The following is a 22259-nucleotide window of genomic DNA, read 5'->3' as shown; positions in this document are numbered from 1 at the left end:
GAGAGAGAGACAACACAAGCAGGGGGAGTGGGAGAGGGAGAGGGAGGCTCCCCTCTGAGCAAGGAGCCCAACGTGGGACTCGATCCCAGGACCCTGGGACCATGACCTGAGCCGAAGGCAGACGCTTAAAAACTGAGCCACCCAGGCGCCCCTGCTATTATTTTTCAAGCAACTCCTCCATTTTGAGTCAAAACGTCATTTCAAGGGGCAGGAAATTACTTAAATGAGAACAAGGGTATTTTTCAGTGAGTGGGGACAGTTGTGGAAGAGTCTGAACCATTTTCCCGGTTCCCCAACACCGTATCCCGCACAGCACTACTGCTATAGCAGTGACTGAAGGTTTTTTTTTTCTTTTTAAAGATTTTATTTATTTATTTGACAGAGACACAGCCAGAGAAGGAATACAAGCAGGGGGAGTGGGAGAGGGAGAAGCAGGCTTCCCGCAGAGCAGGGAGCCCGACTCGGGACTCGATCCCAAGACCCTGGGATCATGACCTGAGCCGAAGGCAGACGCCCAACGACTGAGCCACCCAGGCGCCCCAGTGACTGAAGGTTTTCTTCCAAGGGCTCTTGTTGTACCCCTGGGGTGCTCTTCCTTCTCATCTCCCTCTTTTTTGTTTTTAAACCCCTTCTTTTTCCCCACAACATACAAAATAAGAGCTTTTCAAATCATTTTAATAACCTAGCAGTGATTCAAAATATGGAAAGAAGATTCAAAAGAAGGATGCTACCATGATCGATTTACACAAGCATGATCAAGGGCAACGATGAAACCGGATTCCAAAGAGCAAGGGTGGTAAGAAGGCTTCCACGCTCACAGTTTGAAGAGCTTGGTTTCGGAAAGTCTCTGAGGGGTAGCAGAAGAGACATGAAGTTTAGGGGGCCCTCAGAGGACAGGGCGCGGTCGCTGGGTCATGAGCACCTTGAAGCGTTTCTTGACGGTGATTCGGTGTCGAGAGTATTTGTCATCTGGGGAGAACCGAGCAGGATGCGCCGAGCAGGTCTGTTGTCCCATAGGGTCAAGCTTCTGCTCGAGGAAGAAAGAGAGACATAATTTCAGTACAGGAGTGGTGGGAAAACTCAATCACTGGCGTCATAAGGGAGACAGAGTCTGGGATGGGGAGGAGGCTGCGCGAAAAAAGGCAAACAGAAAAACAGGACACGCGACGGTTAGATCAACAAGTCATACACTCCTTCCACCACTCGTGGCTTCTGGGCTTGCTAGTTCCCCTCACCCACCCAGGCAATTCGGGGGCGGGTCTCAACCGCTTCTCCCACCTATACTTCTTGCCATGACCATTTACAACCCGTTTTTTGTTTTTTTTCCTCACCTTCAGCGTATAGACTCGGTCTCCCTGCTCGTTGAGGTAATACTGGAGAAACATGACCACACCGAAGCCAGAAGTTCTAAATTCGTCGGCTGCTCTTTCTGATGGTCTCACGTTTTTGTTAATTTCCTTCCGGTAGAGCCGGAAGTCTCTCTCAAGGCCTGCCGGGAAATGTAGTCCATTTAGGCCTCTCTCCAAGGCCAGAAGGGGGCGGACTAGTGCAAGGATTTGGCCCAGTTGCAACCCAGTTGCAACCTTGCAGGCGTTGGCTTCCAGTTGCAACATTGCTGGCGTTGGGAGACACGTGGAGTGTGCCCACTGTGTGCAAGACACTGCTAGGAGTTAGAGGGGGGTAGGAATGGATATGAGTTGAACATTGATGAATAGAATCCTGTCTTTATCTCGAGATGCACACCCATTTCACAGGCAGTGGGTTTCTAGTGCCTGGAGAAACAAAGGCTCCAGGATTCAGAGCCCCTTTACCTTAGGGTATAAAGAAGAAAGTTTTCTTCCCTCCCCTCTTTTACATCCGGTTCCCCCGTCCTATTTCAAAGTATTGGCGGTAAAGAGTGCATGATGGGTATTCAATATTAGGTACAGCGAAGAGAGCGTGAAGTTATTTTATGAAACTGGTGAAGTATATTTTAGTGGTCGAACCAAGATTTAAACTCAGGTCTCTTTACCACAAATCCAGCGCTCTTTCCTATAGTGGTGAGTAGCTAATAATAGCATAATATGATGCACCTCCTAAGGTTATTTCGAATTTTTAAAAGAACGTAGAAATTCTCTTTATAGAACTCTGGGTTTTAAAAAATGACAATTGGAACCCAGATATTACAAAGACGATCGTTACAGTATTATTTACAATGGCAAAAACATTGGAACATACGTTAATTTTATAACCAAGAAAAGCCTGAAAACGTTTTTCTTTTTTTAAAGGATATAGTCTGTATTTACTTGTAGCTGCATAAAATATCTCTGCAAGGATTCACAAGAAACATACTATTGGTTTCCTCTGGGATAAAGAAATTGGTTCCAAAAAGAAAGGAGAGAGAGAGAGAGAGAGAGAGAAATCAGTTCCAGAGGAAAGGAGTGGGAAGGACCCTTGCTGTATATTCCGTTTTGCATATGAACTTTTGAACCATGTTAATGTATTTGCCATTTCAAAAACTAAAATTATTTAACAAAAATTTTAAACAACAAAATGATTTAACAGAAAGGGCTTTTTTGATTTTGGAATTTTAGGCAGAATGGCAGTTTTTGGTAGAATGGTGCTTTTCAGCCAGGGGTAAGCTGAACCTTCTGTGGACTGCAGAGCTGATAGTACTGGACTATTTGGGACTGCAGGACAGCTTTTTTTTTTTTTTTTAAGATTTTATTTATTTATTTGAGAGAAAGAGAGTGAGTGAGGGAGCACAAGCAGGGGGAGCGGCAGGCAGAGGGAGAGGGTGAAGCAGGGCCACCAGCTGAGCAGGGAGCCTGGCAGGGCTGGACCCTGAGATCATGACCCCAGCGGAACGCAGCCGCTTAACCAACTGAACCACCCAGGCGCCCCTGCAGGACAGCTTTCTAAGGAAATGATATGCATAAAGCCAATCATACACCCTGATTTTCTGAGACAATCCTAGTTTCAAACATTCTGTTCCTTTGATCCTTAAGTGCAGGGACTATATGCTCTGAATTTGGTTTGGAAAATATAGCCAACATTGAATTAAGCCTAGGGTCTGTCACAACCTGCTATTAATAGGAAGTCAGTTACAGAACTAGGTGGGTTTGAAGGGCATAAAACTATTTATATATTATATATATATAATATATATAATATAAAGAAATATATATATATATATATATATATATATATAAAGAAATGTATAAGTAACAGAGATGTAAAAATGTCATGTTGGGAATCAGAAAGAATTTACAAATTGCCCTAAAAAGACACTCAACAATTGTGTTGCCATACTCTGGTTTGGAGGGAGCCCTTTGGCATCTCTCTCTACCTCTGCCCCTGCTCCCCTCCCCTCCCCCACTGCAGAATGCCTTGAGTCCTAGATTCTAGTTCTGTTTTGATCTGATCTTTATCTTCCCTTCCTTGGATCCCTGTGTATCTACTAGGGCCAGGTTGCTCTCCAGGTCCTGGACCTGACTGTCTCATTCTGGAGTCTTCCAGACAGCCACGGTTAGTGCCCAAACCTGAGAGGATGGCTTCAGATGGAGGTAAGTCTGCAAGTGGTGGGGAAGCTCTTGGCTACCTGCTCACACCCTTGGGAATTCAGATTTGACACTTTACCTGGGGACCAGCTTTTGGGGCTGACCTAAAGAGATTGTAAGAACACTAGACCCCAGCAAAGTCATGAGTGTTGGGAAGGCTGGGGAAGGAGACTGTGCCATTAACACTGGGTTAGGGGATGAAGAGGGCCTCCTGGGAGGCAGATCAAAGCCCCTCAGGGGAAAGTCTAAGTATAGAAAAGGGATGGCAATTAGCAACTTGTTTCTCTGGAAGAGGAATCCCTTCAACATATGTTTGTGTGGTATGGGCAGGGGTGTGTGTGGTGCGAGCAGCACAGAGAGGGCTCAAGGGGAAGGTCCAAATTCCTGTGTCTTCTTTAGGCAATTGGAGCCTGCTCTAGAATTATGGCCTGAGAGAACTGGGCTGGAGCCACTCTCAATCTTACTGAGTGGAGTGGGTGGAGACCGTAGTTGGAAAACTGTTCCGCTGGGTTATCTGTTGCCTAGTCTGTAGAGAAATGTCCTCCCAAAGGCTAGCCTGGAAGGTACTGTTAAGTGCCTCTGCTCAGAGCCTGATGGCTCCTTTTTGCCCCAGAATGGGCTTCTCTTCCAGTTCCCGGAGCAGTTTCCCTTGATTTCCCAGGGCCAGGGGAGGTGGATAGCTCCAACTGGAATGAGAGATGGGGCTTCCCTGAGATGCTCTCAGTTTTTCTACCTTTTATGGAACTCGGGCCTTCAGACCCATTTCACTTCGCAGAATCCTCCTGGCCCTCTGCTTTGTGGTTGAGATAATGAGTTTGCTCATATTCCATGTCTCCTTCGTGGTCAGGAAGTGGAAGCTGAGTGTTGTTAGTTTGCCAGGGGAATATTCTTTATTAGAGGGGGAGGAGACTTGTATGAAATTAGGCAAATGATCTTCTATTATGATAATTAAAACTCCTGAGACACATGTCCTGATTGATTAAGTGCACATTTTATGTATTTTTCCTTGAGTTCTTGGCCTAGAGTCCACAGAGCTCCTTCTCAGCACCTACTGTGTTTCAGACTTCATTGTGCCTTGTTCATAGTGGACCCTAAATTTCTGCTATTAGGACTTCCAAGCAGAGGGACTACAGACAGTCTACACCACCAAATTTTAACATGTCCAGCAGCTACTTAGAGCTCTGGAAACCTCCTTTCTTAGCCACCCCTCCCCTCAGCCATTTCCTGGTCCTTATCTCTTAGTCATTCCTGGCTGTTACATAACAAAATTTCTGGAAACCAAACATCTAATCCACACACACTTTCCAGGGAACAGCACTTGTGTGAGCCGTGGCAGGGACCACAGACTAGCTGGGGGCAGGGTTCAGGTGGTGTGGACGTGTTTGGAGTGGGTGGGACTAAGAGAGGTACTTGGGTGCCAGCTGCCATGTGTTAGGGAGTCTGAGCTCACGGGCCCAAGGGTCACTGCAATTTCTCTAGGGCAATAATTCTCACCTAGGAGTAAGGGACGTCAAAATCTCTTGGGGGACACCTGCAAACTGTGCAGGTTCCCCCGCCCTAGTCCTTCCCTCACCTGTTGAGAATCAGTGCTCTGATTGTTCAGGGACTAAATGGAACTCCCATGACCTAACCTCTGACCTCCTTTTCTCCTACTCCATTCCCTCTTTTTCTTCGTCTCAACAGCATCTCCACTGTCGGGACCGGATATGACCATGATACCTGGTGCCGCCCTGTCTCCTTTCACTGCAATTCCCTTTCCCCAGCCTGCTGCTGGCCCACCAGACCAGCCACCCTGGGAGCCGCCTCCACAGCCTCCCATGCCTTCAGCATTCTCTCCAGGCAACACTCTGGTGCTCTCTGCTCTCCCCAGCCCATTGTTGGTGACGGGGGATGGGGGCCCTGGCCCCAATGGGGCTGGAGTCATTGTCAAAGTCAAGACAGAAGGGGGGCCAGCTGAGCCCTCTCAAACTCAGAACTTCATCCTTACTCAGCCAGCCCTCAATTGGATTGCCTCAGGCACTCCCTGCGGGGCCCCTGAGGGGCCTCCCCCTCAATTCATGACAGCTTCTAACATGAAGACCCTTCTGCCCACGAAGTCTGTCGGGGTGAGCCGGGAGGGCCTCCCAGGCCTTCCTGCTCAGGCTCTACCACCAGCTACCCAGCTGGCCCCCATGGTGCCCCCGGAAAAGGCTTGGCCAGGGCTACACAGGGCAACCGGAGAAGGAGGTCCGTTGGCCGCCCAATCTAAGCCCTCACTGGGTGACCTCTCCTATACCTCCAAAGGTGTTTATGAGAACTTCCGCCGCTGGCAGCACTACAAAGCCTTGGCTCGGAGGCACTTGTCTCAAAGTCCTGATGCGGAAGCCCTTTCCTGCTTTCTTATGTAAGTGGGGAGATCTGACATTAATTATCCTAGCGCTTTTAAACAAGGGGACTTTGGGCTGGACAGGAGGTTGGGCTATCTAGGAATACTTGAGGGCAGGTCATGAGGGAGCTAGCGAGGCTATGAGAACACAAAAGCATAACGATGATGATGATGGTGGTGATAAGCCTCTTTACCCACTTCCCAGATCATAATGAGCTTTCGGGGGTCTTCTCTCCAGTGATCCTCACAACCCTGTGAGTTCAGGCAAGCATATTAATGCGATCCTCATGTATAGGTGAGAAGACCGAAGCCCAGAGGTTTCCTGTGACTGAAGCGAGGGGCCATGTGTAGAGCTTAGGTCTCTGACACCAAGTACGGGGGCCTTCCATTCTATTTTATTACCGTCTGACATCGAGTTAAGCTGTCCACACCAGCAGCATGAGTGCTGGGCCCTGACCATTTGTGTAGGAGTGGAGGATGGTGGGGGGCCGGGCAAAGGATGTGCCACCCCGCCTCACCACCCGCTATTTCTTTCTGAGTTCAAGTCGAGATAGGGAGGTGGTAGAGCTCGCTTAGTGACCGATGGCCCAGGTTCCACTGCTTGCTAGATTGGTGACCCTGGGCCCCACATTTACTACCTTGCCCTCAGTCTTCTCATCTAGAAAGGGGATGATTATACCAAGTTCAGTGGGTTGCTGAGGTGAAATGAGTTATTACCTGCGAAGTGCTTAGCAGAGCGCCTGGCACAGAGAATGCCTCCTTTAGATGCAGCTGCTAGTATTATTACTACTATTCTAAAAACGGCAACGGAGAAGAGGAAGAGAATTCACAAAAGGCCAGAATGTCTATGTGAGTGGATGCTTAGCCCGGGACCCCAGGGCTCAGGGGCTGTCTTTTGTGTCTATAAAGCCAAGTCATTAGCCAGCCATCTGGGGAATTTTCTCTTCTTCTCCCCCAGACCCACTGCTTCCCTTAACTGCACCGCACTCTCGGCATTCTGTATAAACCACTATGTAACATACCACGTTTTACTGGATTTAAAAAACAGGTGCATTTGCTTTCCCAGTCCCTGAGCTCCTAAAGGAATCTCCCTTTCCACCCCGACTCTGGAGTGAATAAATCAAAAGGCTCCCCCGGAGTCCTTGGTGTAGATCCCCTTACCAGCTCCCTGCCTTCTCCAGACGGCTCTGAGTTCTCTTAGCAGGCTGGATTTCTAACTCCTGGCCTCTTCCTGCTCTCAATGCTCAGGGGCTCCTCCAAAACGCAACCCAGACCCTCTGTAACAGTCGCCCAGGAAGTTGGTAAAATACTCAGTCCCGAGATCCTGGGGTGCTGAAATCCCTAATTATAACAAGCGTCAGCAGGTGATTCTAGGCACAGTGCTTGAGGACTCTGGCAAGTCAGAAGGGCAAAAATGAATCATAAAGAACTTAAAGAGTATTGATATTTGACTGTCTGTGAAGGGTATCCCAGAGGCAAAAAAAAAACAACCCAAAAAAACAACACTTAACCAACAAACACAAACACCACACAACCTTTAATTAGAGATTCATTTGGGTTAGGTAGTGCCTTTTTTGAAAAGCAAGAGCCTTTGGGCAGGGTTAAGCCTACTGTATAATGAATCCATTAATTTAATAACATGAGTGCTTTCTTTCTCATGTTTAGTTGAGGATAGCACTGTGAGAATTAGGGGTGGTTGATTTCAAAAGTGGGGAGCAGAAACAGTCATCTGATTTTGTGTGAGATTTGAAAATTTCAGCCAGAAGACAGTCCAGTATGGTAGATGGGTGGATGGGAGGTTGGGGGTCTGGAAGTCTAACCAGAGGTGGGATGTGACAAGGACTGGGGGGCAAGTTAGCTCTGCTGAGGGACAAGGGGGTGCGTGTTGGTGTTTGTCGGGACAGGTGGATGGGGGGGCACATTGTAGAACGTGACTGACCCAATGGGGGTTTTAGCCCAGTGCTTCGCTCCCTGGCCCGGCTGAAGCCCACTATGACCCTGGAGGAGGGACTGCCAAGGGCTGTGCAGGAGTGGGAACACACCAGCAACTTTGACCGGATGATCTTTTATGAGATGGCAGAAAAGTGAGTTTAACCAACCCTCATTCCCCTGAGGGGTGCTGTGTAGTGGAGGGATGGATGGGGGCAGGTAAGAGGCGTGGATCGGGGTGTGTGGGTACTTATTAAAAGGGATACTAGGAGGAGTGGTGTAGACTAGAATGGGGTCTCCCGGATTCTCACTGCTTCCACCACCTTGACTCTTGGGTTTTTCTGTCCTCTCACCTTGAAAGCTCTCCCTCCCCCAGATCCTGAATTATACATACAGGTCCTTGATATTGAAGCTCTTAGAATGGGATTGGAGCCCAACTGGTGTAAAAATTCCTTGTAAAGGGACCTAGCAATGAGGAGGTCAGCCCTATTGGGCAGGTTCTTTCCTATCTCACTGACCAGGTAGCAGGTGGCTACTGATGCCGACCTTGGGACCACTCCTCCTCTGGAAAGGGTCGCATAGAAAATCATTTACCCTGTTATCCCAAGGAGGGCTTGGTGCTTAAAGAGGTTGGTCAGGGGAAGGTCCTGGATGCCCAGAGTGGTCTCCTGGCTCTTATCCCTCATTTCTCCATGACCATCGCCTTGGTTAAAGAAGTAACTCTGGGGAAAATGAACCCTTTCCTCCAAAACTTAACTTTCCATTTCCTCCCTTCTGGACCCATACCTCCTAGAATTACTCTTCCTGACACCCAGTTCCAGCCTCAGGACTTGGATCTCAGCACTGCCCCCTGGTGGGAACTGCCTTGAACTGCAACCCCAGGCCCTGCTTTAGGATTTCAGTCCTCCTTTAGGGTTGTAGGTAGAGGCAGATGAGGCCTTGTAGGGCTGGCTGGTAGGATCCTGCTAGGCTTTGCCATAGGGCTGACTGACTTAAACAAGGCTGTATGAATTGCTGCTGTACATCCTCCATGATGCTGGGTGAGATCAGGGATGAAATAGAAGTGAAAGTGATGGTTCTGTCCTGGAGAAGCTCAACATTCATTTTCTCAACAAGTTTCCTAAGGGATGACTGCACGTGAGGGACTCTGTCGTGACCTTGTGAGGTTTCCCCGGAACGGTTACTGGGCCGTCTGTGAGCAGCTCCCTCCTAGTGTCTGGCCTTCTTGGCACTGTCCAGGCCTCCCTCACCCTCTGCAGGTTCATGGAGTTTGAGGCCGAAGAGGAGATGCAGATTCAGAACACACAGCTGATGAATGGGTCCCAGTGCCTGCCTCCCGCAGCCCCCCTGAAACTCGACCCTCCAGGGCTCCTCGCCCCTGAGGTTAGCCAGCAGCCAGGTAAGACTACCTCATTCCAACCAGAGCCTGGGGCCCAAGGCTCAAAGGGAGGTGTACGCAGGGCAGTCATGCATTAGGGAAGGCATTGGCCCTGCTTCTGTCACTATCCCTCTGGGGGGTGGCAGTGATGTTCTGAGCCGGACATACATACATAGGAGGCTGGCTTCCCAGGTTCCCTTTGTCCCAAACTGATCTTGGCCAAGTAAACTGACTACTCTCTAACAGGCTCCACAGGAGGGCATAATACCTCATCTGCCTAAGAAATGGGGGCTGGATCAGAGGACTGCTTGGAATTTCAGGGGTTTCCAGATGCCTCACGCAGGCACTGTCTTGGATCCTCCAGCTCCACAATCTGCTCCCACGGCTGGTCCCGTTTCAGGCCTGATCCAGCCTGTCATCCTTCCAGCATACCCGGATTGCTGCCCTGACTAACCCAGGGTTGGGAGGCAGAAGCCACAGTCCCTGTGCCACCCGCCATTCCTCCTTTGCGTCTCTTCCCTTAGCGTACATTCCCAAAAAGGCGGCTTCCAAGGCACGGGCCCCCCGCCGGCGGCAGCGCAAAACACAGAGGCCTCCGGTTCCTGAGGCCCCCAAGGAGATCCCCCCGGAAGCTGTGAAGGAGTATGCTGAAATCATGGACGGGCTGGTGGGGAGTCAGTTGGCCATCGGGGCGGCAGATGGAAAACAGGAAGAGGAAGAACAGCAGCAGCAGGAGGAGGAAGGGATGTATCCAGATCCAGGCCTCCTAAGCTACATCGATGAGCTTTGTTCTCAGGAGGGCTTTGTCTCCAAGGTGGGCTGGACCTGGGTGTCTGGTTTCTAGCAGATCCTGGGTTCGAAACTCCAGGGGACTAACGACCTAGGGTTTTTCCCGAGGCAGTTAGGAACTAGGCTGTCTTCCTACTGAGAAATGCGTGTGCATGCATGGACACATGTGAATGTGTACAGCTGGTGGTGGTCATGGTTAATAACAACCCCAGGGAAGGGCTGGGGGAGGGGGACACATGGCTTCTTCTCTAGAGCCTCTTGGTTCCTAGGTAACTTCCTGTCAGGGACTCCGATCACCGTTTTCTTCTGTTCCCCAGGTGGAGGCCGTCATTCATCCTCAGTTTCTGGCAGATCTGCTGTCCCCAGAACAGCAGAGGGACCCACTGGCCTTAACTGAGGTGCTGGAGCAAGAGGAAGGACTCAGTCTTGCCCAGGTAAACCTGGGAGGTAGGAAATGTCAGAATAAGCAGCTTGCGTGATTTTACCTAACCTTACGCTGTCTTGGTTGGTATGACTTCTGGAGACAGACAGCTTGAGGATTGGGATTCCGGTGCAGAACAAGTAGGCAAGAGACTGTGGAAACACAGGAAAAGGGGAGCAAGCATAAGGGGTCAAAGCATGGGAATAAGACCCAAGAAGGCGGAAGAGAAGAGCTATGGTATCTGTTTCTGATACTGTGACTTAGGCCGCTTACTTGCATTCCCTGCCCTGTCCAAGTACCACCTCCTCACCACCCCCTCAGCCACCCCTTCTCACGGCCATGTATCAGACAATGTTTGTCCACTCTCCTTCCAGCTGGTCCAGAAGAGACTCCTGGCCTTGGAAGAGGAGGATGCAGAGGCCCCTCCTAGTTGCAGTGGAGCTCAATCAGACTCCAGTCCTTCTGTTTCTGAGGAGGATGAAGATGGGGGTGGGCGGCTTCGGCCCTCACCTGGGCCGCGGGTGGCTCGGGGCACCATTCGCCTTGGAAAGGCTACTTCTCCAGGAAAACGGGTGAGAGAAGAGCATGGTGGGCAGGAGCGGGCCCTAGATGGCCCGAGGGGTGTGCGCAGAGACGGGGACACCGTGCCGTCCCCCAGCAGCTGGGACCTGCAGCTAGAACCTACAGCTCCACAGGGAACTCGAGGGTCCTTAAATACAGAGGAAAGAGGGGCCGGGAAGACAGCAAATCAAATATCCCCACCTCAGGACGACCACCTGGGAGGGGCTAGGTCTCCCAGGCACCCCCTGGTGGCTGACAGAACTTCTGAGACTCTGCCCCTTTGTTGGCAGGAAGGCCCCCAGCCTGAGACAGTTCCCCGTTTGGATGTGGGACTCGAAGAGCTGGCTCCCCTGCAAGGACAGGGGTTAGAAAAGCAGGTCCTGGGGTTGCAGACAGGCCAGCAGCTAGGGGGTCTTGGAGTGCTTCCTCAAGGGACTGAGCCACTAGCAGTGCCCCAGGAAGGCTCTTCGGGAGCCATGTGGGGAGATGACAAAGGTCCTCCTGTGGTTCAGGGTTATGATCAGAACCTGTCCCCTAGAGCAGCTGGTGACAGGGAGGGGGACGGAGCCTCTCTCAGTCCAGGACTTTGGCTGAGCAGTGAGCTGGATGCCGTGGCCTTGGAGTTGCCCTTACAAATTGAGGAGGTCATAGAGAACTTCCATGATGGGGAATGTGTCACTGAGCATCGGGGAGGCTGCCAGGTACTGGGCTCCAGAAGCAACATTCCTCTGGGTCCTAGAGAGAGCGCAGCGCCTGGGGATGGGGGGCGCAGTGCCATTCCCTGCGGAGGCACAGAGGGCACGGCCGCCCTGCAGGAGGCGGACCACTGCAGCCTGCCGGGACCTCTGAGGGCCAGCGGCCCATTCGTGAGGCCTGAGGAAACTGGAGAACAGAGCCCTGAGGCTACAGGGGATCCCAGCCATCTGTGGGCTGAAGGTTGCCCCTCTTTGCTGGAAAGTGGTATCCGCGCGCCCACACCAGGGGTTCCCAAAGAAACCCTTCAGCCTGCATGTCAAGGCAATATCCTTGTGCTGGGGACCCAGGGTATGTCCCCCTTCCCCGAGGCCAGCCTGGAGGTGGGAAGCAGAGGCCATTCCGTCTCTCCTCTGTTGGAAACCACAGAACATGTCACCATACTAGATATTGGAGATGCCTGTGGCCTCCAGCTAGCGGTCAGTGAGGATACCCACCCGCCAAATTTTAACTCCTATGACCCCCAAGGAGAGGGCAGGGAGGATACTGATTTATCCAAGCCTGAAGACCTTGCTCCCTTACCAGGGAATCAAGAGCCTCACGCACATGGGACCCCCAAATCAACATCTCCTCGCCAGGGCCTTGGAAGCACTTCCTCTAGAAGGGGCGCCAGGGATGCCTTAGTTCTGACAGAAAGCTCTCCTGTCAGTAAAACATGCAGCTCAACGGACGGGGCCAAAGGGAAGGAGGAGGAGCGGGAGGGGGAGGAGGGGGAGGATGAGGAACTCTCCAGCTTTGCCTACCTCTTGGCCTCAAAACTTAGCCTGTCGCCGCCAAGGGGGCCTCCCTTCAGTCTTCACCCTGCCTCAGGCCTGCCCTCGACAGGAGGGCAGGGGGTCCAGAGAGCATCCCACTCCCTCTCTGCTGAGGCGAGAGGCCTTGGCCAGTCTCCACATCCTGTTGCCAAGTCTGGGAAGAGAACTCTCAGTGGAGGTGTATCTCCTGCCGAAAAGAGGCCCTACCAGGGAGCTGACCTTGGCATCTCTGGGGAGAAACCCCTGGCTCTGGGAGTGGTTCGAGCCTCACAGCCTCGTAAAAGGCGGCGTGACACTTTTGTCACTGGCCGAAGGAAGAAACGTCGGCGTAGTCAGTAGGGGACAGGAGGACCCTCCTACCCCACCTGCTGATCCCTAAACGTGGGGGCCCCCAGAGATTTCATCCCAGCTGCACACCAGCAGAGACTGGTTCTCAACCCCATGTTATTTTGTTGTTCTGCAAAAGTAGCGAGTGTGGGGAGGTCACACTGGCTAGGCTGGAGGCGGTCCCCTTGGTGGGAGGTGGAGGAGTACCTTTGGAAGTTGTATGGGGCAAAGAAAAATAAAGATTTTCTGGTTGTTGGAAAATGCTTGCAATGTGCCCTTTCGTATTCATGTCTTCACTGCTAGATGGGGTGAGATGCTGAAAAAGAGGTGGAGGGGGCTCCAGATTCCCTGGATCTAAATACCACTCCAGCCTCCAGCCTTATCCATGCTCCCTGATGAGCTCCTGTCCTGAGAAGCCCCCAGTGATCCCTTTATCCCTCCCCCTCAGGAAAAGCCTAGACTTGACGCTGGGGAGTGCTTCTCGGGACAGGCCACATTATGTCTCCCTTTGAAAGTCTGTAAGATGGAAAGATGCCTTTTTTTTTTTAACCTGTCAGATCGCTGGGTTAGAGATCTCATTTCCTAAATCTAATTAGTTTTCCATAACTCTGTCTAGACAGCACCTTTTTTTGGGGGGGGGGGCTTGTTTTCTTTCCCCCTTCCTTGAAGAGGCTGGACAGAAGGGACTTAAATGTCCTCCACTCATCCATCCCCTGGCAAAAGAACACCCTCCTGAGGCTGGTCTGAGCTGCAGGGCAGACTCTTGGCTGCTGCAGACACAGCTCTCTGCTCCCACCGTGAGGGGGAATCATTCTCAGTGGGATTATTAAATATAAAATGGTAGTTAGCTATTTTTTAATCTCTAATGAGGACAGAACAAGAGGGAATAGGCTGAAAAGGTTCATGAAGAAGCCTGTTAAAATGTGCTTATGTGTGTGTGTGTGTGTGTGTGTGTGCGTGCGTGCGTGCGCGCGCATATATAGGGTTATGACAACAGAAGGGGAGGCTTTGACATCGGCATGATTTCTGTGCAGGAAAGAGCCCCATCTAGTCCAGCTGGAAGTGAGGATTCACCCAGCAATGGCCAAGAGGACTGACCCTGGGAACCTCTGGGATCGTCCAATGGGCAGCCTGCAACCATTAATCCCTTTTGTTCCCAGCTGATGCTATCAATGTAACAGCCTTATTTTTTTAAATAGATATAGATATATATTTAGATTTATATATAAAATAGTTTTTTACAAAAAAAAAAAAAATACCCAAACAAACAAAAAATGAAAATCAACTTAAAAAAACAAAACACAACAACAATAACAAAAAAATCAAGCAGGAGCAGAAACGGGCTTGAGGCACAGGGCAGGCCGGAGGCGAGCTGGGGACGTCGAGGCGCTCAGTCGCCCTTCTGCTTGGACGCTGGCACAGTCCCGTTGGCCAGAGCCATGGGGCTGCCGGGGACTGAGGCCTGTGGTTTCGGGGAGGGGCGCAGGTAGGTGCTGAAGAGCTTCCCGTGGAGCGGGTCGTGGAGGGAGAAGGCCTGGAACTGACCTGGACAGGCAAGAGTGAGAAGGCAAAAGGCCAAAGGATCTAAGGAGGAGGGGAAGAGGGCGGCCCTGTTCTTTTTCAGAATTGGTTATGTTCCGTCCCTCTCATCCCTGTTTCACTTCTCAAATCCAAGCTTCCGTCCTCACCTCTCAGAGGATGAACACTGCCCCCACCGCCTCCACCCCGCCCCCCCGGCTCCCCAGCCCTTGTCCCCTTCCAGCCCGGTGCTGATGGTGGCCCAAGCCCTCTTGGCAGAGAAGGCAGTGACTCACAGAGGGAGAGGCCTTGGTGGGGTCCCGCCTGGCACAGCTCAGCATGCAAAGTCGCAGCAGCAGGGCGGGGTGAGCCCAGCAGCAGGTGCAGGATGGTGCTGAAGCCGTGTCTGTACAGCAGGCGGCCAGGCCCCTCCGCTTGCTCCTCGGCAAAGAGCTGGCACAGAAAGGGACGCAAGTCAAGCCCTGTCTTCCTGCCATGGCCCCATACCGCCCTGCAGGTCTGCCTGACGGGTTCCTCCTCTTCCGAGAGTGCGGAGTACGGGCCCTCCCTGACTCCCTGCCACCCCACTCAGCCCTTTGTGCAGAATTAAAAACTCACAGCTGCTGCCCTTGCCCTGTTCTCAGGCAGGTCTCAACACTGGGGCACTGGGGTGGATACTGAGCACCTACTATCTAGAACCTACTGGGAGCAGCACCCCACAGAAGCCTCTGGGTGGGGTAGGCATGGCCACCACATGTCCCCCCCCACCTCTCTGATACCTCAAAGGCCAGGCGGGTCAGCTCGTCCAGGCTCCTGCCCCCATCCAGAGCTGCCAGGGCCAAGGCCACATCTCTAAAGTCCACCAAACCTTGGGCATCCTGGAGGGAGAAACCAGGGCAGGATGAGGACCAACGTCCTCCCTCCTGCCCTGGGTTTTGGCTCCTCCCTCTTCTCAGCAGGCACAGGGATGACCCTTGTGTCTGCTTCCCTCAGAGCTGTGAGCTCTAAACTCTCCAGGATTCCCAGGATTTCTCTCAGGTCATGGGTTCGCTCAAGCTCTCTCCACGTCACCTGGTGACGAAGCTCTCCTGAAAGGGATCTCCTGTTAATGTTAGGGAATCCCTCAGGAATGCTGAAGTTACCGTCAAATTTCTGATATACCCCAAGCTGGAAAAACTGGTTCTCAGCTGACTCAGCCCATGCTGGAGAACTGGTCCAACAGACTAAAAAGGGCCCACTGGCGTAATTTCTTACCAAAAAAACCCCAAGGAGGATGCCTGCCCTGGTGAAACCATGCTATTCCAGTTTTGGTTCTGCTCTGCTCTAGGCTAAGTGGAGAAGCTCCTTTCAGACACAGTTGGCCCCAATCTAAGGAATCAACACTCTTTGTCCCTTTAGAGGATGTTGAGAGCCATGATGTTAAGTATCTTAAACCAAGAAGAGCTCTCTGGGGCCAGTGGTGGTTGTTTGCAAACATTAAGAATCTTCTGGGATTATTATAATTCAACAGGAAAACTTGGTTAAGTTCCAGGAAATCTATGGAGTGCCAAAATTCTTGAGATAGTTCAGGAATCCCCTAGAGAAGCTATGGTTTATTTTTAAAAAGTACTGCAAAGATCTCTGAGTCTCAAACCCGTCTAACCCGTCCCATGTTCTCTGTATGTCATCTTCCCACCACTCGGAGGTGCCCCACAAGGTTATATGGTCCCCCCATCTTTGCTAATCTCTAAAGTGGCTTCAGAAACTTATGGACCTCACTGATCAATTATTTCTCCATTGTTCCTTCCCACAACAATGATAACATTGCTCTTCAGTGCACTGGATACTCTATAAAAAACGAATCCCCCAGCGGATCTCAGGAGATGACCATCCAACAATGGCTGTTAGAATATCCAGGGCAGGTTCCAAACTGGCCACCCATGTGGCCAATTGGATAGTATCCTTAAAGCCTGAGCACATCAGCCTGGAGAGCAGGGCCTGGGTTCTGACCTATGAGTCCCAGCTCCTTTACCTGCTGGAAGTAGCTGAAGGCTCCAGCCACTGTCTGGGGGTCAGAGAGCTGTAGCTGCCTGGCAAACTCTTCCTGGCTGATCATTCGACTCCGGCCTGGCTCTGCCCCAGCGTCCACACGGCCAGGGGACAGCCTACAATGGAATTGTTGAAGGCAGAGAGTTTACTCAGCTTCTTCCTGGACCTTGGCCCCAGCCCCAAGAGTCCCCCCAGCACAGGTATATCTGGTGTTTTTCTAAGATGGACTCTAACTCACAGTCCTTTGAGAGCCATTCCTCCTTTTCTCACTGGGCTTATTATATATCTTTCCCTTTCTTTTTACCTCCTTCCTTTTACTCCATTATCTTAAAAAAAAAAATCCTCTACCTTCCCACTTATTTCTTTTTTAAGACTTTCCTTCCTTCTTCCCATTTCTCTTTTTTTTCTATCCGTGACACTGCCCATACCGTTACATTCAAGGTCACCTACCCAGCCTTCCGAAGCACCTTTCCCAGTTCCCAGAGCTGCGGCTCCAGTGAGACCTTCAGCCGGCCCACCACGATCACGGGCAAGCTCCCCACAAACTCACACTCAGTGGCTGGAATGCCCAGGGCCCTACAGGATGAAGAGCGATGGAACGGAGTGGGGGAACAAGGAAGAAGAGTCTTCTGAGGGTTCATTACTGAGTCTGGGCTGCTGAACAGGGAGGAGACCAGGCCCCTTTAACCACCCCCCGTCTCAGCTGTGCAGAGCCCATCCCACTGCCCACTCCCCCATCTTTGCCTTGGAACCTCAGCCCTCCACCCACCGCTGTGCTTCCTATGTCCTGTGTGTCTGCTCCAGGAAATATTTTGTGGGATACTCACTGTGCCATGACCCTCTGGACATTGTTGGCATAGAGGGTGGGGTTCCTGCTCTCCTCCGGGCTGGGGTGGTACACAGGGAGGAACTGAAACACACACACACACACACACACACACACACACACACACACGCACACACCTCATCAGGACCTCAAAGCTATGGGTAAGCACTCCCACCCTCTTGTCCCTTCAGGGGTCAGCTACTGCCCATTCCCCTCCCCACCCACAGTGGCGTCATACCTCCACGTCCACGATGCTGCAGGGCTGAGAGGCTGTGAGCCAGAGGACTTTCAGTCTAAGAGAAGAGGGACCTCAGATGCTCACCAATCCCTAAGTATGGGGCCCCCCACCCTGAGGAGGGGAGTGGGAAAGTTCTGCCCATTCATATAAAAAGGGACCCCTAACCACACAGTGAGCTGGGTAAATATGCAGTTGGGAGACAGAGGGAAAGGCCGGAAGCTGGTAGGGAAAGTGAGAGCATGGCAGGGACAGGTGTGAGGAGGAACTGCCAGAGAAGAGGTATGAGTAACCACAGACAAGGGGAGGCAACCGTGCTGGCTCTCAAGGGAGGACTGAGGGAGATCGCTCAGAAACACTGGACGCTGAGTTCAAAGGAGCTATAGTCACAGCAGGAATGATGAAGTGGGATGGCTGAAAGCACTTCCAGATTACATCGGGAAATGAGAACAAAACAGGGAAACAGGCACCCTCTTCTCTAGAGTTCTCTCAATCTGACAGTGAAGAAGGTCCGTTTGCCTTGTCTGGAGATTGGAAGATGGGCCAGGAAATCTCTGATGGGCCCTGCCCCCCACCCTCACCCCAGGAACACCAAGACTCACACTCCAGGGCCCCTCCATGCCCAGCTGGTGGTGTCCTAGAGAAGAAGCAGAGGTGAGGGGAGAAAGGCATTACTCCCTTTCCCTGGAGCTTGGCCAATCCTCTTTGGGCAGAGGCCCTGACCCCACCCCCGCCCCATGTGCACATCCCACGGCGACACTAGAAGTTTTCACTGATTTAGGGTGGATTTGGGCTCCCCCGCCTCCTCTCTTGGACTCAGACTCACCAGACTGTTGGGGTATCGGATGAGGACAGGTTGCACAGGAACCCCGGCAATGAAGGCTCCTGAATCCCATTTCCACCCCCCACCCCCCACCCCCAGGCAGAGGTTAGTTCATGGAGGTAGCTAGAAGGTACCAAGTGTCAGGGTCTGGGACAGTTCTGAAATGATATCTGGCCTGGCTCCATTTCATTTGTAATTTTCTTTCTGACTCCCAGAGACTTTTCAGTGTCAGCTAGGAAGTTCCCTGTCTCTCTTCCCTAGGATCCCCGCTCCACTTCTTGGGTTATTCCAGAGTCCCCCTCCAAATCTGGGGCTCCTTTTTCCTTCAGCCCTACCACCCACTATCATTTTATTCACCTGGTTTGAATTTAAGCAAAGCCTTCTTGTTGGAACAGGTGCCCTCAGGAAAGAATAGTACCTGGGGGGGAAAAAACCCGAGGGACCAGAATGAGGTGGGGTGCCTGAAGGGAAGAGAGGAAAGAGAAGCCTCTTTGGGAGCACATAAAAGGTGAGATCTTGGACCCTTACCCACCTGGGGCCACTTGCCTCCTGAGGTAGCCCGCCTTCGGACCTCCTCCACCACTCTGCGCCGAGAAGCCGGGTCATGCCGGGATACTAGGATGGCTTGGTTGAAGCGAAGAAGGGCTGGGGTCCAGAGAGGATACAAGGAGTCACTTGGTTCCTAACCAGGGGCATTAATACCTGCAGCCTCCCCTTCCTCAACAGTAGGAGATGCTTCGCAGTGATCTCTCTGCCCTGAGGACCCTCCTTTTATTGTGTGTTGGTCCTTTTAGGCAAGTGATCAGAGGTCCTTCCAACACCTCTAAGCACCAGCCCTCAGAATCTAAGGGGTTGGTTCACAAACAGTATCCGTTTGCATCTCATTTGCCAGCAACCGTTGATTTCCCTTCTAACCTCTCCCTTCCCCCTTGAGGCCAGTTCTTCTCTCCAGAGCATCCCTGATTCCTGCCTTTTTTGCTCAGTTGTCATCTCTCCCCTTCACCCCTTTTATGCTCTCTCACCTCCAATGACAGGCACGGAAAGGTTCTCAGCTCGGGACACAACCTTGGGCAGGTCACAGGGCAGCAGAACAATGGGGTCAAAGAAAGTAGAGTGGGGAGCGGCAACAAGGACAGGGGCTTGAAGGCGAGAGGCCCGCTGTCCCCGAACGCGAATTCGAAGGAAACCCAGCAGGAAAAAGAGCAGGCGGCTGAGGCCCAGCACCCCGTTGTGGCACACAGTCCTGCAGGACAAGGCTGGGCATCAGCAGAGGCGGTGATTCTGTCCCTCCCTCACCCCCCCAGGCTTAGGCACCCAGAAAAGCCGCTACCTTTCTCTTGTCCTCTATTCCTCTGCCAAGGGGCTGAAGTCTGCCTGCTTTGGGACATATCAGGGTGCATCACTTCGAGCTAAGGTCCTGGGTACCAGGTCTGAGCCTGGCTGACTCATCTCACCTACCTAGGCTGGGGAGCAGAGCTTCAGAACCCTCCCTCCGTTTCCTCTCAAAGAGGGAGCAGAATGGGTAATCGGGAAGCGAAGTGAGAAGTAGGGTCTCTGGGGGCTGATCCCCCACTTACTTCCTCCATCCTGTAATTGGCTCCTGAAGCTGCTCCTCCGTAAGACCAGCTACTTGCAGCCAGGCAAAGGGCCAGAGGAGAAAGAGGACAATAAAGGCCAGAAGCACTCGGATGGGGGCCAACAGTGCCCCCAGGAGGCAGAACTGCAGAGGGTGGGAGAAAATACCACTTCAGGATTGGGAGACACTCTCCATTGCTTCCCTTCTCCCACAAGGATGAAGCAGAGAGCCATCACCCCCTGTGGATCAGGAGACAGGTGGTGTGGGAACAGAAGATGGGGCCGGAATCCAAGGGGAGAGGATAAAGGATTAATAGGATCAGGGGCCTCATTATTAGGATCGGACCTGATTTTTTTAATCATAAAACGCATCTATCACTTGGTAAGGCTGTTAAGAGCTTTTAATGATAACCCCTGTGGAGGCGCCCAGCACAGTGCTTGATGGAGAGTAGGCTGGAGATAGTCCCTCCCCCACCTCGCATTCCATAAATAGCTCCTATGTCCAAGAGAAACCAGGTGCATAGTTCTTTCTACTTTGGCCCTGGGAGGTGGTAGAGTTGGAACATACAGAGGTCCACTTTTTAGGCCCAGGCCAGTCTAGTTCCACTCAACAGCACTCCCCTAGGCCTGGGGGGTGGGGTGGGGGAGAAGAGCGCGGCCCTACTCCGCAGGGTAGGGGTTGCCAGGAGCCAGGGTGACTGCTAGGGATGCCCTGGGGAGAGTGCAGGTAAACAAACTGAGCCCCACGAGCCAGCCTCAGGGGCGGTGAGGGTGGCAGAAACCTTGGACACTCCCTTCCCCAGTGCCCCTAGGCTAGTGCGGCTCTCCACTTCCTGTAGCCAGCCCCCTTCTCAGCCTCCCTACCCCCCACCAGGAGGTGCTGCAGTGCGGGGAGGAGGGTGGAGCGGAAAGAGGGGGGGTGTTGGATCGGCAAAGGGGCGCAGGCTATGGGTCTAGAGACGTCTTCCCTCTAACTCACAGCCTCGAAGAAGCACTCAGCACGCCCCTGCCCCCACCCCCGGCTTTCCGTAGCCTCCACCTCCATCCTAGTTCATCGGTCTCCGCAGGATGTAAACCGCATTTCCCAGTATCTTCCATCTCCCCTACCCCTGGGTCTCCTGCAGTCCTCTATCCTCACCTAGTCAATTCTTCCACACCTTAGAGCTATCCATCGCCCAAGCCCGGGCCCTCTCCAAGGACTTCTCGCCCACCCCTGTCGCCCCCACGTGCGCTCCCCCGCACACCCTCCCCGCAAGCCTCTCGCCCACCTCTTTTCCGGATCCCCATCCCCATCTTTGCCTGGGCTCTAAACGGCCTCCTTTTCCTACCCCCACGAGTCCTCCCGACGCCCCCCGCTCACACTTTACCTTAACCCTCTGGAGGCGGGAGAGATGTAACTCATGCACGAAGGGGTTGGGGGGCGCTGGGGGCCCGGGGGTGGGGTCGAGGGGGGCCCAGTCCCCCGGACTTCCCTGGCTCATAGCGGCGGAAGAAGGTGGGAGCGAGGGTGCCCCGGCCCCGACCCCGGGCCCCGCTCTGCAAAGCAGCGGCTGCGGATGCAGCGCTCCGGCCGGGGCCCCGCCTGCTGCTGGGCGCCGAGGGGCGGGGAGCAGGCGGCGCGGCCCGGCCCGCGTTGTCAGGGAGCCGGCCGAGGGGCGGGGCTTCCAGCGCCCGGGCGCCCCTGCACCTCCGCGCCCGTCGCGCCCGTCGCGCCCGCCGTGCCCGCCGCAGCCCCTCCGGCCATTGTTCGGCGGCGGCCGGATGCCGGGGCGTGCTGACCCCGGGCCTGGCCCTCCGGGCGTTCCTTTCGGAACACCCGGCCGCCGCCTCCCCGCAGGCCTCCGGCTCGGAGCTGAGAGCGTCCTTCGACCCCGCCCGGGCGTCGAGGTCACCCTGCGAGCGCAGATCGGGGCCTTCGGGCGGCTGGGAATGGAGGAGCCGTGCGCGGTGCGCCGAGGCCCGCAACTCGGGGGCGAGTGGGGCCCCGCTCTCCCCGCGTGCTCGCGGGCCCCAGCCACCCCTCCTCGCAGGCCGACCACCTTCCCTTCTTGGTCGCGGCGACGCCATCGCGGGAGGACTTGGGGCGCTCGTGCCCTCTGGCGGCCGTGTCGTGCCTCACCCCTCTCCGCGTCCGCGTCCTGCCGGTGCTCAACAGGATCTCCTGTTCGGCGCCGTGCACCTGGCGTCGGCCTGGCGCCAGCAGCCCTTGACACGCTGGCCCGTGTGCTTCCCGTGAACCCGGCAAGGCCTGGCTGGGGAGTGGCAGTGGAAATCCGAAGGCCGGGCGACCGCAGAGGCGGCTTTCTTTTCACTCCTAGTCTCTTTTTCTCCGTCTGCCACTCTTCTGTCTCTCTGCCCTTCACGCCCAGGCTCCAGACCATCCTAGAAAACTCGAGAAGTGGTCAGCACCTGGTTGTCAGGCGATGGCGAGGTCAGA

At 53.3% G+C, this 22259-nt stretch overlaps 3 protein-coding genes across 4 annotated transcripts; 1 reads left to right on the top strand and 2 right to left on the bottom strand.

Moving 5' to 3' along the window:
* Positions 1–661: 661 nt before the first annotated feature.
* NOP10 (NOP10 ribonucleoprotein) lies at positions 662–1459 on the bottom strand. The gene is made up of 2 exons (XM_032417629.1): positions 1332–1459; positions 662–1027 (listed from the first exon to the last, which is right to left on the bottom strand). The coding sequence occupies exons 1-2, from the start codon at positions 1383–1385 to the stop codon at positions 887–889; spliced, it is 195 nt and encodes a 64-aa protein (XP_032273520.1). The 5' UTR covers positions 1386–1459; the 3' UTR covers positions 662–886.
* A 2007-nt stretch (positions 1460–3466) lies between these two features.
* On the top strand, positions 3467–12829 carry NUTM1 (NUT midline carcinoma family member 1). The gene is made up of 7 exons (XM_032417742.1): positions 3467–3545; positions 5223–5922; positions 7860–7988; positions 9093–9232; positions 9736–10025; positions 10318–10434; positions 10796–12829. The coding sequence occupies exons 1-7, from the start codon at positions 3530–3532 to the stop codon at positions 12827–12829; spliced, it is 3426 nt and encodes a 1141-aa protein (XP_032273633.1). The 5' UTR covers positions 3467–3529.
* A 1235-nt stretch (positions 12830–14064) lies between these two features.
* Positions 14065–22259, bottom strand: LPCAT4 (lysophosphatidylcholine acyltransferase 4). Of its 2 annotated transcripts, none has more exons than XM_032417878.1 (14): positions 21190–21406; positions 19825–19967; positions 19270–19490; positions 18780–18892; positions 18605–18665; positions 18251–18309; positions 18027–18061; positions 17428–17482; positions 17191–17273; positions 16814–16939; positions 16347–16479; positions 15115–15213; positions 14632–14788; positions 14065–14362 (listed from the first exon to the last, which is right to left on the bottom strand). In XM_032417878.1, exons 1-14 carry the CDS (start codon positions 21301–21303, stop codon positions 14208–14210), a joined length of 1554 nt encoding a protein of 517 aa, XP_032273769.1. In that variant the 5' UTR covers positions 21304–21406; the 3' UTR covers positions 14065–14207. The 2 variants fall into 2 exon arrangements, with proteins under 2 accessions (XP_032273769.1, XP_032273768.1); XM_032417877.1 differs by lacking the exon at positions 21190–21406 and adding an exon at positions 21862–22259 and having other exon boundaries at positions 14081–14362.

The sequence above is a fragment of the Phoca vitulina genome, unplaced genomic scaffold (assembly GCF_004348235.1).
Source record: "Phoca vitulina isolate PV1807 unplaced genomic scaffold, GSC_HSeal_1.0 scaffold20, whole genome shotgun sequence".
NCBI lineage: Eukaryota > Metazoa > Chordata > Mammalia > Carnivora > Phocidae > Phoca > Phoca vitulina.
Note: the sequence above shows the minus strand (reverse complement) of the source record. Positions and strands in the feature narration are given on the sequence as shown.

Excerpts from the sequence above, each read along its gene's own strand:
- LPCAT4 (XM_032417877.1), bottom strand. The coding sequence starts at position 22,203 with ATGGTCTGGAGCCTGGGCGTGAAGGGCAGAGAGACAGAAGAGTGGCAG. Across the intron at positions 18,666-18,779 it reads CAGGAGGCAAGTGGCCCCAG|GTACTATTCTTTCCTGAGGG; the intron begins GTGGGTAAGGGT and ends TTTCCCCCCCAG. Across the intron at positions 14,789-15,114 it reads TGACCCGCCTGGCCTTTGAG|CTCTTTGCCGAGGAGCAAGC; the intron begins GTATCAGAGAGG and ends TTTCTGTGCCAG.
- NUTM1 (XM_032417742.1), top strand. Across the intron at positions 5,923-7,859 it reads GCCCTTTCCTGCTTTCTTAT|CCCAGTGCTTCGCTCCCTGG; the intron begins GTAAGTGGGGAG and ends TGGGGGTTTTAG. Across the intron at positions 10,435-10,795 it reads AAGGACTCAGTCTTGCCCAG|CTGGTCCAGAAGAGACTCCT; the intron begins GTAAACCTGGGA and ends CTCTCCTTCCAG.
- NOP10 (XM_032417629.1), bottom strand. The coding sequence starts at position 1,385 with ATGTTTCTCCAGTATTACCTCAACGAGCAGGGAGACCGAGTCTATACG. Across the intron at positions 1,028-1,331 it reads ACCGAGTCTATACGCTGAAG|AAGCTTGACCCTATGGGACA; the intron begins GTGAGGAAAAAA and ends TTCCTCGAGCAG.